This window comes from Lolium rigidum, chromosome 1 (genome assembly GCF_022539505.1).
Source record: "Lolium rigidum isolate FL_2022 chromosome 1, APGP_CSIRO_Lrig_0.1, whole genome shotgun sequence".
NCBI classification, from domain to species: Eukaryota; Viridiplantae; Streptophyta; class Magnoliopsida; order Poales; family Poaceae; genus Lolium; species Lolium rigidum.
Window position 1 is genome coordinate 282904253 of NC_061508.1, and position 14482 is coordinate 282918734.

Sequence of the window (14482 nt, forward strand, 5' to 3'; positions counted from 1 at the left end):
TCATCCATGATTGACTCTAGGAACAATTCCAGTGCTCGTCCTTCAATTTATTCAGGCCATTCCACACAAAAAAAGATCGTAAAAACAAAGTGGAAATTTTGTCTTAATTGCTTGTTATCCTATTTTTCCATTCTGTACTTGTTCATCTCCATACTATGTGTGTCATCATTTAGTATCTTTCTGGATCGAGTCTGTTCTCTCTTTTTCTCTCTAGAAACACCTCTTAATCTCTCTTTCAGCCCTAGTCACCTTCATCTTAGAGCAGGAAACTCCCATAGTTTGTCTTTCTGCACCAAAGATCTGTCATCTGTGCATCCACAAAATAAAGATAACTCCCCTCCACATACACCAAAAAAGTAAGTACAGAAAACCTACAATCTGATGGCGGCAGTGGCCTTAGCTGCCTTAAGATTGGCTTCATCTCCGGTCTTGATGAAGCTCCTTGCTAATGCTTCAACATTCCTTGGAGTGGATATGGCGCGTGAGCTCCATGAACTGGAGACCATTATGATGCCGCAGTTCGAGCTGGTGATTGAAGCAGCAGACAAGGGGAACCACAGGCTCAAGTTGGATAAATGGCTTCAGGAACTCAAAGAAGCCTTTTACCTGGCCGAGGACTTGATGGAGGAGCATGAGTACAACCTCCTCAAGCGCAAAGCAAAAGGGAAGGATTCCCTGCCGGCCGATGCCTCCTCCATCAGCAACACTCTAATGAACCCTCTGCGTGCTGCATCGAGCAGGCTCTCCAATCTGAGCTCAGAAAACAGAAATCTAATTAGCCAGCTGAAACAACTGAAGGCTACCCTGGCGAAAGCCAAGGACTTCCGTGAACTGCTCTGCTTACCAGCTGGTTCTAAAATTGCAGGGAGCCCCACCGTACCATCAGCTTCTGCTGTTCCCGAGGCTACATCACTGCTACCTCTGAAAGTGATTGGCCGTGACAAGGATTGCGATTGTATAGTAGATCGTCTTACCAAGACAACTGGTACTGTAGCTAGTACAGATATGTTCTCGGGTTTGGCCATTGTTGGAGTTGGAGGTATGGGAAAGTCCACATTGGCACAGCTTGTTTACAATGACAAGAGGGTAAAAGAATATTTTGATATGACAATGTGGGTAAGCATCTCACGCAAACTTGACGTCCGTCGTCATACGCGTGAGATCATCGAGTCCGCCTCACAGGGTGAATGCCCACGCATTGATAACCTTGATACTCTGCAGCGCAAGTTGACAAACATACTGCAGGAATCAGGGAAATTCCTGCTTGTGTTGGATGATGTCTGGTTTGAACCTGGCATGGAGACGGAATGGGAGCAACTGTTAGCTCCTCTTGTTTCCCAACAGACGGGAAGCAAAGTTTTGTTAACTTCTCGACGGCATACATTTCCAGCTGCTCTTTGCTGTGAAGATGTGTTTCCACTAGAAAACATGGAAGATACTCAGTTCTTGGCACTCTTCAAACACTATGCGTTCTCCGGAACAGAAAACAGAGATCCGCTATTGCGGGAAAGGCTCGAAGATTTTGCAGAGAAGATTGCCAAAAGGCTTGGGCAATCCCCTTTGGCGGCAAAAGTTGTGGGTTCCCGGTTGAAAGGGAAAACGCATATCACTGCATGGAAGGATGCTCTAACTATAAAGATTGACAAATTAAGTGTTCCCATGAAAGCTCTGTTATGGAGTTATGAGAAGTTAGATCCATGCCTTCAGAGGTGCTTCCTATATTGCAGCTTATTTCCGAAAGGCCATAATTATGTTATTGATGAGTTGGTTCATCTTTGGATGGGAGAGGGCCTTTTTGACTCATCTAACCCAAACAATAGAGTGGACGATATTGGGAGGGATTGCTTCAATGAGATGATCTCTGTTTCCTTCTTTCAACCAGTCTATGATAAATACATTCGCTACTATGTTATGCATGATCTCCTTCATGATCTGGCGGAATCACTCTCTAAAGAAGACTACTTCAGATTGGAAGATGATAAGTTGACAGAAATACCCTACACTGTTCGACATCTATCTGTTCGTGTTGATAGTATAAAGCAACAAAGGCAAAGTATCAGCAAGCTACATCATTTACGCACTTTTATCTGCATAGACCCCCTAATGGATGATGTAAGTGACCTTTTCAATCAGATAATACAGAGCATGAAGAAGTTGCGTGTACTATGTTTGTCATCTTACAGCAGTAGTAAGTTGCCAGAATCTGTTGGTGAGTTGAAGCATCTTCGGTACTTGAACATCATTAGAACACTGATTACTGAATTACCAAGATCTCTATGTACTCTTTACCACTTGCAGTTTCTTCGGTTAAATGGCCAAGTTGAGAGCTTGCCTAAGAAACTCTGCAATTTGAGGAAGTTACGGCATCTTGAACGGCATGATGATCGAGTATACAGGCCATACAGGCAAGCACTGCCTCAAATTCCTAACATTGGCAAGCTAACTTCGCTTCAACAACTCGAGGAATTTTCTGTGCAAAAGAAAAAGGGATATGAGTTGCAACAACTGAGGGACATGAACAAGATTTGTGGCAGTTTAACTGTCAAAAATCTTGAGAATGTCGCTGGGAAGGATCAGGCCTTGGAGTCGAAGCTGCACCAGAAAATTCATCTTGACAACTTGAAACTTGTCTGGAGTTGCAAGAATAAAACGAATTCAGAAGATAATTTACATTTGGAGATTTTAGAAGGCCTAATGCCACCGCCTCAACTTGGAGGCCTTACAGTTGATGGTTATAAATCATCCAAATATCCGGTCTGGTTACTTGATGGTTCATATTTTGAGAATTTGTATTCTTTAAGCTTTGTTAATTGCTGTGCATTACAAAGCCTGCCATCCAATACTGAGCTATTTGGGAATTGCACTTCACTTTCCCTCTGCAATGTGCCAAACCTGAAGACATTATCTTGTCTTCCCCAAGGACTTGAATCTTTAGAAGTAGAAAAATGCCCACTGCTTATATTTATTTCCAACGATGAGCTGGGACATTATGATCAGAGAGAGAATATCATGAGGACAGACCACTTGGCATCACAACTTCGTTTAATCTGGGAGGTGGATTCAGGATCAGACATTAGGAGTGTTCTCTCGTCGGAACATTCATTTCTAAAGAAGTTGGTGATATTGATGCATGCTGACGTGTCACATGTTGAAAACCTTGGAAGTGCTCTAGAAAGAGATAAAGGTGAACCATTGGTTAAAGAGGATATCATCAAGGCATGGATATACTGTCACGAGCAGAGGATGGGACTCGTGCATGGAAAGAGCACTATTGGGCTGCCACTGGTTCCACCATCAGATCTTAGTAAACTATATCTTTCATCATGTAGTATTACAGATGAAGCTTTAGCTATTTGCCTTGATGGCCTGGTTTCACTGAGAGTATTGTCCTTACATGAGATTATGACTTTAACTACACTTCCTTCGGAAGAGGTACTCCAACGTTTGACAAAACTTGACATCTTGGTCCTCAGATCTTGCTGGTGTCTCAGGTCATTGGGGGGCTTAAGAGGTGCTACCTCTCTTTCAAGAGTTAAATTGTATTCCTGCCCTTCTTTAGAATTATCATGTGGATCAGAATGTTTGCCATCATCCCTTAAGAGCCTCAGCGTATCCTATTGCATGCTCACAGCTGACTTCCTCTGTACTGACTGGCCACACATGGAACAAATCGTCATAATCAAGTGCAGAAGCACCGCATGCTTGTCATTTGGCAGTCTTACCTCTGTTAAGAGATTCTCACTCTATCACTTACCGGATTTATGTACGCTGGAAGGATTGTCTTTGCTGCAACTTGAAGGGTTACATTTGATTGATGTTCCAAAACTCACCCCCGAGTGTATGTCACAGTTTCGTGCCCAGGTAGCACTCTATGTTAGCAGTACCATAATACTCAACAACATGCTCCCGGCTGAAGGTTTCACAGTTCCAGCATTTCTCTCTGTGGAAGGTTGCCGCGAACCATTCATTTCATTCGACGAATCCACAAATTTCACATCTGTCAAAAGGCTGAGATTCTGTAATTGTCAAATGACTTCCCTGCCAGCAAATCTGAACTGCTTCTTTAATCTGAAGAATCTCGACATCTACGACTGCCCTAACATGACATCTTTACCAGATCTGCCATCCTCCCTCCAACACATATGTGTACGGGGTTGTGAACTCTTGAATGAAAGCTGCCGGGCACCTGATGGAGAAAGTTGGCCAAAGATCGCGCATATCCGCTGGAAGGAATTTAGTTGAAGCGTGACACTTACAAACAAATGGAAAGGTAAAGCTCCCATCGGCCACATTGGAACTCCAAGAGGTACATAACCTTTCATAATAGTATATGCATTTCATTATTCGGGAAATCTATCTTTTGGCTGACCACAAAATTTTCTTATCGTGTGGTCAGCGCGTGAACCGTGAGATCGTCATCGTGCGGCTGACCAGCAATCTCGCGTCCCACGCGGTAGGTCTTCAGTCTCTGCGGCAGAGACTCTGCCTCGCTCTGCGCGCAACGGCGTCAATTCTCCCTCGCCGGCGTCCTAGTTGCTCCCCTCCAGCCCGGCCCCCTGCGTCGACCTCGCCTCCTTTACTATCCCACGGTGCTCCGGCTACCTGGGGTGTGGTGCTGCTGCTGGCCTGGTCTGGCCGTGGCCTCCTGCACCATGGTGCGGTGGTAGGCTGTGGATGACCCCTCTGCTTCGACTACGACATCTACGGCTTCCCCCTCGGTGAGCTAGCTACCTTTATCCCTTGCTCCCTCATGCTCCTGATGATCTGGCCACTGTGTCGTGGCTACTTCAAGGGTTAGGAGTCTGGTGATGGTCTTGTGTTCATCCAATTTGATGTGTAGGAGGATATGGTCTGTTGCTATTCTGTAGATCAGGTTCAGTGGTAGTGGATTAAGGTCTCCTGACCATGTGAATGTGGTCATTGTGATGATCTGATCCAATTTGGTGGTGTTAGCTGTTTAGTGTGGATGCGGTGTTTGCTGTTTTTGTTAGATGTTGTACGCTTTGCGGTGTATGTATGGGGTCTCATGTAGTTCCTTGTCAAGGCTGTAAATTTGGTGGTGCCGTTGCAGGGGATGTGCAGCGATGGCCATGGGGCATGTTTACTTTCTCCCTGTAGCAGAATGTTTTGGAGGCCGGTACTGGTTGCAATTTCCGTTGGCTTCTGCTAAAAACCGTGTGCATACTAGCAAGCACAAGAATTTTTCCGGAGCCAGCCCTGGCTGCGCGGAGTTTCTAGCTAGTTCTTCTACTTATGCTTTAGAGCATGGCTAATAGCATAGCCGGCAGCCAGCTGTATACCATTGCCACGTCCCCTAATAGCCTTTATAAGAGTAGGCACGGTACAATAGATTGACTACAAGTTAGCTACAAAGATGGCTATAGCACTAAATGCTTGTACGGTGGGAGGCTGATTATTGGTAGGAGATGATAACCGTTTGCTAAAAGCTTTCACATCGGCTACATGCTGCCTCTTATTTCTCGTTTAGTGTGTTGTAGCCGGGCTGTATGCATGTAGCCTGCTCTATTCTCTCTCTTCTCTTCTCTTTCCTCCACCTAGAATTTTGCTTATGTGGAAGATCATATAGCCAGCTGACTAAACTCTATTGTACTTGCTCTTAGCCACCGCCCAGCTTATGCTTTAGCGTTTATAAAATAACGTTGATAGTAGGTCTTCAGTTTATGCTTTAGCCACCGTCCAGCTTTACTGACGGCCCCTTCTACTTAAGCTATCCGATTGCTCCCTGCTCCCCCCTAGCTACCTTGGTCTAGATGTATATTAGCATATCAGTGGATGTATACTAGCATCGAGGTGGATACATGTTTCCATGTCCATATAGATGTATATTAGCACATAAGTGCATGTATGTTTTACTCCCTGTATATATAGATGTATATTAGCATATAAGTGCATGTATGTTTCCGTCACTGTATGTAGATGTATATTAGCTTTTATACCTAGATGTATGTTAGCATATAAGTGCATCTATGTTTTAGTCCCTGTATATCTAAATGTATATTAGTTTTAAACTAGATGTATATTAGTCTGTATCTAGATGTATATTAGCTTTAAACTAGATGTATATTAGTCTGTATCTAGATGTATATTAGCTTTAAACTAGATGTATATTTGGTCTGTATCTAGATGTATATTAGCATATAGGGGGATGTATATTAGCTTTCCTGTATTTATTCTTACTTCTTGAATTTTTCCTAGCATTTTTTATGCACATACACTAGTGCATTTTCTAAAGTTTTTTCTGTTCATTATACAGGCACACAGATTTGCAAAGAGATGCAAATTGTCAAGTGAAGTAAGTTCAGACTGCAGAAGTAAGAAGGATGCAGGGTTCATGCAGTTTTATATGTGTATTCAAAATATGAATGTATGTAACCAAGTTGTACCATGATGTAGATTCATTTGATGTCAGGATGTAAATTTATTTCCACATATATTCTTTGTTACTTACTGTCGGGATGTATTTTAGTTCAAACAAGGTTGTGTGCTTTTTGCTCCTTCAAAAAGGGAAGAGCACTTCTAGATCTGCAATATGATAGATCACAGGTGATTTTTGTTTGCGATCGAAATATGCAGGGTGGTAAAGCTTTACCTTGATAGCATAGCAGTTTCAGCAGGCTACAACGATGTAAATTTCCAGAGAATAGGCTGCCCATGTTACCTGCGGGAAGACGATGGGAGTTCTTGGCTTTTACACTAGTCACAGGCACCTTTTCCCTCCTAGTGCTGGTCCCAGCGCGCGATTGCTATTTCTGGAAGTACCAGATTTTGTACTCTTTCCTATAACTAGCAAGAGATGGCGGCACGCCGCGCCCACTGTTGTTGCAAGTTGAAACATAAAAAGATATATCTTTTTCTAGAGTGTGTTGCATAGTTTTCCTGAATGTTAGTTTGTCGTTCGGACGTCATTGCAGCAAAATCAGAAGTTAGAATAGAAAAGGGATCATGATACAATTGTCGAACTGCGACGAAATGCATAGTGGGTGGTCAGCCATCGTCAGTCAGAGTACTAATCATTGATCGCTCCTCATTCTGACCCTGTCGTTTACGTGACCACCATCTCTGCATCCACATTTGGGAAGACAAGCTGAGCTTCCGCTGCAAGAACAGACCAAACAACGTTACCGTACTGCCATAGTATCGTTGCATTGCTGGTTCATGTTTCATGAACAGCAGAACAGCAAGTTATATGCGACAGTGATGCTGCAAATGTAACCATCTACTTTGACAATTCAAAATAAACGCCGTTGTGACCTCTGTTCTTTCCATTACAACATCCTCTGTAGGGAAGGGCTAATTAAGAGTTGCAGATCGAGTTCTTTTCCCAATAGGCGATCTCTTTTTCCTCAAATATTCAAGTTCTTCCTAATTTTTGTCTAAGGTGTCTTTGGTTTAGGAAATTTGTAGGATTGGAATACTATAGGAAATTTTCATATGAAGTTCGTTAATTTATAGGATTGAAACTAAAAATTCCTATAGGACTGTTGTTTCCTTTCCTCGACTTTTTGGAGAATCCCAAACATTTGCTCCACCTTCATGTTTTCACTTCCTTAGAGGATTTCAATGTAAAATGTCTCTTTATCTCTCCTCTTATCTCTATAATCAAGAAAATCAAGAAGCTTGCGTGTGCCTCCTGGATGACTCTTTGGGTATCCTATCTGTGTGTGCGCGGGCTTTGTTTCTTAATATTTCTTAATTGCGTTTAGGGTCAAAAGTGTATTAGACCTTTGAATAAAAAGCTTCCGAGAAGTACCAGCACTTGTATAATTCAGTCTAAGAAAAATGCACATGTCCGGCTAGTATCTGTGTGCTCTATATAAAAAAAAAAACTATTAACCATAGACTCCTGCACCGGTCCAAGACGTCTCCTTATTGCATTGTCGAGGAACAAACAACGTTATTTCTTCATGGTGTGGAAAAAGGCTGGAGCATAAAGTGGGATGTATGCATTCATTTTGTCAGGTTGCATTCCTTTTCTTATTACTTGTGTTTGTACATGTAAATAATGATCAGTTTCACAGAACTAGTGTATTGTTAGGAAATATACAATGCCATTAATTGTCTGAGAAGAACAAACTTACCTTTCTATGATGTGGCTCTGGAAATCTAATATACAGTGTATGATGTTGTAGAGAATGTTAAGTGAAGACTTCTACTCCAGTGTAAAGTCGTTTAACCATATAAGCACCTCGTTCCTCTTTGGATCATGAAAAAAAAAACAGAGTTTCAGTAGCAGGGTCAAGAAAGAAAAGAAGTAATTCATTAATGATTGAACGTACAGTTATTAGATTGTGGCATGTTCTTGAAAATGTCAGCAATGGGGAAGGATGGATAAGCTACGGAATTTGCCACACATGTTTTCCTAAGTTGACACAAAATTTGACATCTCAGCTTAACTTAAAAAGCACAGAGCAAAAGGAAACATACCATCACAAAGCTCTTTGTCCTAGGATCATTATAACGTGCAAGCATACAGCCTTGTTGAGGCTTCAACCCGTCTTTGAGTATCTGGGAACGTAGCTCCTTCTCTTTCTTGACCACAATTTCCTCTTCTGGTCGCCCACTAAATTTTTTCACTGCAGCAATGCCGCCTTCAACCTTTCGCAAGGTAACTGCTTCTGTATTTGGAGCTGGTAAACTGATTGAACAAGACTATTATTGGCAACAGAAATACTACGATAGAAATAACTGGAAAATATTCTATTTTGATCATGTATGAGCCAATGGCATGTTGTCAGTAGTTTAAACCACGCATGGCAATATACCTGTTCAAGTCTTTGTTGATTGGCAGAGGTATCTGTATGGATACATCTGAAAGTTTGTCATCAGATGCCTGAGTGAAGACAGGTGTAGTCATTGGAATCTTTTCAGATGAAGCGTTCTTGCCAAATATGTATCTACAGGTACAACCGTACAAGCACTTTGGCATTACAATATATTGTGTTACGTATTTAGTTATTTACAGTAATGGTTAAAATAAGAACTCACCCAGTAACATTATTAAAACCTGATGATCCTGTTAGTTTTTCTCCTTTTGCTTCGACTACTGAAAACTGTGGATACCTCCTGACCTGCAAAAAATATTTATGCTAAAAACTGTGAAGAGGGGACATTTACATATTAGGTGTCATACAGAGATGCAGAATTCCTACCATATGAGATCATATTGGCAAGACTGACAAACTTGTCAGTGCTGTGACTTAATATGAATGATGGATTATGATAGAATTGGCAGCATTGCTACTCCAATCTACTATAAACTGGATTTGTAATACTAGAATATATAGACCAAATTAATACCTCATAATTTGCAGTCTTTTTCAGAACGAGATAATTTGGTGTTTCTATATCTGGGGTCTTGTAGTATCGCAGCTGTGTAAAATCAAAAGGTCAACTTCAAATAATCGATCGGTATATAAAAAAAAGGGTAGACTGATGGCAAGTTACCTGCTTGAAAACTTCCACCAATCCTTCAAAGGAAAAGTATTCGTTGTTCTGTATTGAATCCCATATATCCTGTACTACATCATATCAGGATAGTAGAATAGTATTTAATGATAAGTTTGGTAAGAGTATTGTTTTTTCAAATATTCTAATAAAAAGAACATCATTCTAACATCTCCTTGATTCAAACGAATATTGTGAGGGGAATTTTGGTAAGAGAATTTTGTCGTGAATTTAACAGTTCCTATGATTTTTTTTCATATTCTTGTGTTTTCGGAATCCAGTGAAGGGGACCCGATATGGATATATCCCTCTATCCCAAATTAATTGAGTCAATTAATTTGGGACGGAGGGAATGCTTAATATCAGGAAATATCATGGTACTGTTATTTCTCAACCAAATATTGTAAATGGTACGAGAGTTGGCATAACCTATACAAACTCCGTACTGCTTACATACCCCCTTTGGTTTTAATAATAATGCAACAGGTTGAGAAAACACAGTATCTCAGAGTTTAGGTTCATAAAATGGCATGATAGCAAAGGGAAAAAAATGTTACAGCAATATCGTCACAACTGACAGTACAGAGGGCAATGGTCTTAATCAAGTATCTAGACTAGGTTCAGAGATTTGTCTCAAGCAGTCAGGCTGAACCTGAAGCACTGAATTATACGAGGAAGGTTCTCTTATGATGCGTCGTGATAACAAAGCCACTTGACATAGCAGAACATAAGTTTGCAAAGACAAGGAGACTGCATAAGTGGAAAACCGGCTGACACCTTGTTAGGCAACAGTTTAGTCAAACAATCCATCGTCTTGTCTGCTCCTCTTGGATCCTCTGGTCACGTAAATGCACTACCTAAAGGTATTGATATAACTTTGGAACCTTGAACTTCTAATTAAGCATATTTTCCTTATACTGAAGATCTTGAATTTGAAAACTGCAAACACAAACCTATATAGTCCATGCTACTAGACTTTACAGAACTGAAGGAAGTATCACACATCGGTCAACAGCCGTCCTACAAGTCTGTTCCTCGGCCGCAAATCCAGTTGCACATTCAGATGAAAAATATGCGTTCCAAAGTGTAGTAAAAAGCAAGCAAGTACGAATGCTAACCACATGGCTACAGAACTTGAGGTTCTGTGGGTTGACACCCATGATCGAGAGCCCAGTGAAGACCAGCTCCGGCTTCCACGGCAGTAGAGAAAACTTCATGACCATGGTCCACCTCGTGGTGATCTCATAGGGCCCTGTCTGAACCAAAACTCGCAGAAATTACCACGAATTCCCCATGCACACGAACGTTCTCGCTGCAAAATCGCAAGCGTTCGTCGTGGCCGAATTAAGAGACACTAACCTGCTTGGCGTCGTGCAGGTAGAAGTCGGGGCGGAAGATGACCTTGAGGAGGTTGATGTTGGCGAGGTAGCCGTCGATGTCGTCGTAGCGGGTGATGGGGTCGCGGAAGCGGACGCGGTCGTCGTAGGCGGAGCGGTCGATGCCGACGTCGTCGAATAGGTGCGGCAGGTCGGCCTTCAGGAACTCCACCAGCCGCTGCGCCTCGGCCGGCGGCAGCCCGGCGTCCCCTGCAGCCGCCGGCGGGGCGACCGCGCCGCCGCTCGGCGCCGCCTGTGCCGCGACGGCGAGGCGTGGGCTGCGCCTCCGGTAAGAGGCGGCGAGTGCTTTGGCCGGCTGCCGTGGCCGGAGAGGAGTGGTGGTGGCTGCGGGCGGGAGGATGAGGAGGCGGGAGGAGAGGCGTGTGGCCATTGGTGCCGTTTGGCTTTGCGTTGTACAGTTGGAGTTTCTCTCTCCGCTCTTGGTTTCTTTCGTTTTGCCTTTTTGTACTTTGCTTGGTGATTTTTGAGCGCGTGTTAAAATTTGGGCCAGAAGATTTTTCTTGGTGATTTATGAGTGTTATATATGCATCATTTTCTTGTACAAGACAAATAAGTGACAGTTACCAGAGTTTCAAAAACAAAAGTGACGGCTACCAGAGGACGTGTTCTCTCTACCTATGCACCTAGTTCATGTAAATTGTCCTAAATTATTTCATCTACCAAGTACAACCTCATTCACTTGTTTTGCACCATCTTTTGGCCTATATATATATATGCTTGAGGCTCCCCTCTATTGTTAACATTTCCCTACAACAGTTATAATCCAACTATAGTTGCCTCCTCTCAAAACTCGTATATAGGGGTATGTGTTATGTTGACATCTTTGTATAGTTACTACCACTTAGAGCATCTCCAGTCGCGTCCCCCAAACCGTCCCCCAAAGCGCGCCGGATCGAGCGTTTGGGGGACGTGTTTCGTTCGTGCCGCGTTTGGGGGACGTCGCTCCCCAGCCGCGTCCCCCAAACGCCGCCCCAAACATTTAAAATAATTTTTTTAACACATAAACCATTTATATCAAATGTAGCATATGAAAAAAATGTTTTCGAGGATTGTTTTCAAATTAAATTACAATAAACAATAAAACAAGTAATCAAATATAATAAAAAGGGCTAGATGATACATCAAGGTGCCACGGTATTTCCTTTGATCCTCCACAAATGCTCAACGAGATCAGCTTGAAGTTGCTCATGCACATTGCTGTCACGGATCTCTGCGTGCATGGCGAGAAAATCAGCAAAATCTGCGGGCAACTCATGATCAACCTCTGCGAGAGGGCCTTGACACTCATAGGGACCAACATGTGACCTAACATGATTCTTGCGGTCATCCTCGATGATCATGTTGTGCATGATCACACAAGCCTGCATCACCTCCCACATTTGGTCGTGAGACCAGCTTAGAGCAGAGTACCGGACAATGGCAAATTGTGCTTGAAGCACACCAAATGCCCGCTCGACATCCTTCCTGCAAGCCTCCTGTCGTGTAGCAAAGTGAGAATTCTTCGGACTCGATGGATTCGAGATTGTTTTGACAAAAGTGGCCCATTTTGGATATATACCATCGGCTAGATAATAGCCTTTGGTATATTGGTGGCCATTGATCTCATAGTTGCATGGTGGAGCATGCCCTTCCACTAGTCTGCTGAACACCGGAGACCGCTGCAACACGTTGATGTCATTGTGTGATCCCGCCATGCCAAAGAAAGAATGCCAAATCCACAGGTCATAATCTGCCACAGCTTCAAGCACCACACTGCAATATCCATGACGCCCTTTGTATATACCTTGCCAAGCAAACGGGCAGTTCTTCCATGCCCAGTGCATGCAATCGATGCTTCCAAGCATTACGGAAATCCTCCGGCAGCATTTTGTGCCATGATCCTTGCAGTCTCTTCCTCGGTTGGCCCTCTCAAGTAGTATTTGCCAAACTTTCCCACCACAGCTCGGCAAAACTTGTACATGCACTCAATGGCAGTAGACTCACTCATGCGAAGGTAGTCGTCCCGTGTATCGGCAGGTGCTCCGTATGCAAGCATCCTCATGGCGGCGGTGCACTTCTGAATGGATGAGAACCCGAGAACGCCTACAGCGTCGAGCTTGAGCTTGAAGTAGGGGTCGAACTCTCGAACGCCGTGGAGGATATTCATGAACAGGCCCTTGCTCATCCTGTACCGGCGCCGAAAATTGTCGGCATGTGTTGCATCGTCGGCGAAGTAGTCGTTGTGCAGCATGGCATGCCCCTCCATCCTCTGCCGGGGCTTCGACTTCCTTCTTCCCGGCCTTGATCCTCCGCGGCGCGGCCTCTTCCTCTTCTCCGCCTCGGCGTCAAGCATGTCCTGGAGGGAGGCGATGATCAGCAAATGCTCCCGCAGGTCGTCGTCGAACGCTTGCTCGTCCTCCGGCAGCGGGGCAACCATCTCATCGTCGCTGTCCATGGCTAAAGCAAAATCAATGGTTAAAATTGCGCCGAGGCAGACGACGCAACAAACAGCGACCAATCGCGCCTACACGGCAAGTCGTCGAGCACCTTCGTGCGCGGAGGTGGGGCGGATTTGACGGCGCGTTCCGGGAGGCGCCGGCGACGCGGCGGCGGCGGCACGACCGGCGGGAGCCCCGGCCGCGACAACGGTGCTGACTCGCAGCACGGATCGGACGCCCAAACGGCCGGGAAATCCAGCGGCGGCGGTGGGGTGGGAGGCGCGGGAAGGAAGGAGCGACGAGAAAAGAGGCGCGAACCAACGGTTTATGCAAATAGTCGCCGACATGTGGGAGCCCGCCTCGCTTTCGTTGTGTCCGGCGTCCCCGGTGCGTCCCCTGTGGGACGGGGACGGGCTCGGGGCGCCGGACACCGTATCGGGGCGCGCCGGACAAAAAAGGGCTTTGGGGGACGCGGCTGGAACGCTTTTTTTGTCCGGCGCGCCCCAAATCGCTTTGGGGGACGGTTTGGGGGACGCGACTGGAGATGCTCTTATAAGTAGTATCCTAAATTTGTCGTTTTTTCACTGAGATCTTGGTGGGCTAGATCGTATATCTCTATAAGCAAGAAGAAAATTAGAACATAGATACACAATTACTTGCTTGGAATGAGCGGCATCGGGAAAGTATGTTGAACTGGTCTTACTCTTCCAGCGATGTGGATCCTATGGAATAGATAGTAAGTCCACTTAGTGTTTGATTTACACTACACAAGCAGGTGTTGAGTTAGCTGGCCCCGATTTGAGGTCGCATCTAGATGGTTTATACGCTCAGTAAATGGTCTTGCTTCTTTCCTGACACTGCTATGTTCCTTGGCTCTGGAGGTTTGGTCCGATCTCAGCGCCTCTTATTTTGTGATGTGGGATTGATCTCCTTATCTAGTCAATCTTCGTTAGGAAAACTTTGTACTTGTACTCTCCGAGCCCCATTTCAGTTTAAAAAGAAACATACCGTCTTTGCCTGCTGCACTTTGTGGCATATTTGTAAACGGGGAAGCAAGAGGACTTTTAGCAAGAGATGGTCTCGGTCTCGTGGCTGAACCAAGAAATCTTTTTTTTTTCGTTTCTTGCAACTTTCTCTATAAGCTTGCTTCAACTGTTTGTACAGTTTCCCTCTTCTTAATGAAAAAAATCAGAGCTCCTCCGA

At 44.3% G+C, this 14482-nt stretch overlaps 2 protein-coding genes and 1 long non-coding RNA gene across 3 annotated transcripts; 2 read left to right on the forward strand and 1 right to left on the reverse strand.

Annotated features, from left to right (window-relative positions):
• Nucleotides 1-381: 381 nt before the first annotated feature.
• Nucleotides 382-4473, forward strand: LOC124694972 (putative disease resistance RPP13-like protein 1). The gene is made up of 2 exons (XM_047227894.1): nt 382-4306; nt 4397-4473. The coding sequence occupies exon 1, from the start codon at nt 382-384 to the stop codon at nt 4240-4242; it is 3861 nt and encodes a 1286-aa protein (XP_047083850.1). The 3' UTR covers nt 4243-4306; nt 4397-4473.
• On the forward strand, nt 4468-6577 carry LOC124694982. Its single transcript, XR_007000512.1, has 2 exons — nt 4468-4718; nt 6275-6577. It is a non-coding gene; the product is annotated as an uncharacterized LOC124694982 (long non-coding RNA).
• Nucleotides 6578-6936: 359 nt separating this feature from the next.
• Nucleotides 6937-11271, reverse strand: LOC124694990. Its single transcript, XM_047227907.1, has 9 exons — nt 10825-11271; nt 10584-10721; nt 9466-9534; nt 9319-9390; nt 9007-9089; nt 8784-8915; nt 8446-8656; nt 8100-8215; nt 6937-7116 (listed from the first exon to the last, which is right to left on the reverse strand). Exons 1-8 carry the CDS (start codon nt 11230-11232, stop codon nt 8171-8173), a joined length of 1158 nt encoding a protein of 385 aa, XP_047083863.1. The 5' UTR covers nt 11233-11271; the 3' UTR covers nt 6937-7116; nt 8100-8170.
• Between the last annotated feature and the right edge of the window lie 3211 nt (nt 11272-14482).

What these genes read in the sequence shown, in the direction of transcription:
- LOC124694972 (XM_047227894.1), top strand. Translation starts at nt 382, where the DNA reads ATGGCGGCAGTGGCCTTAGCTGCCTTAAGATTGGCTTCATCTCCGGTC.
- LOC124694990 (XM_047227907.1), bottom strand. Translation starts at nt 11,232, where the DNA reads ATGGCCACACGCCTCTCCTCCCGCCTCCTCATCCTCCCGCCCGCAGCC. An exon ending in ATCAACAAAGACTTGAACAG is followed by an intron (nt 8,657 to 8,783) that starts GTATATTGCCAT and finishes TTGTTCAATCAG; the next exon opens with TTTACCAGCTCCAAATACAG. An exon ending in GGACAAAGAGCTTTGTGATG is followed by an intron (nt 8,216 to 8,445) that starts GTATGTTTCCTT and finishes CATGATCCAAAG; the next exon opens with AGGAACGAGGTGCTTATATG.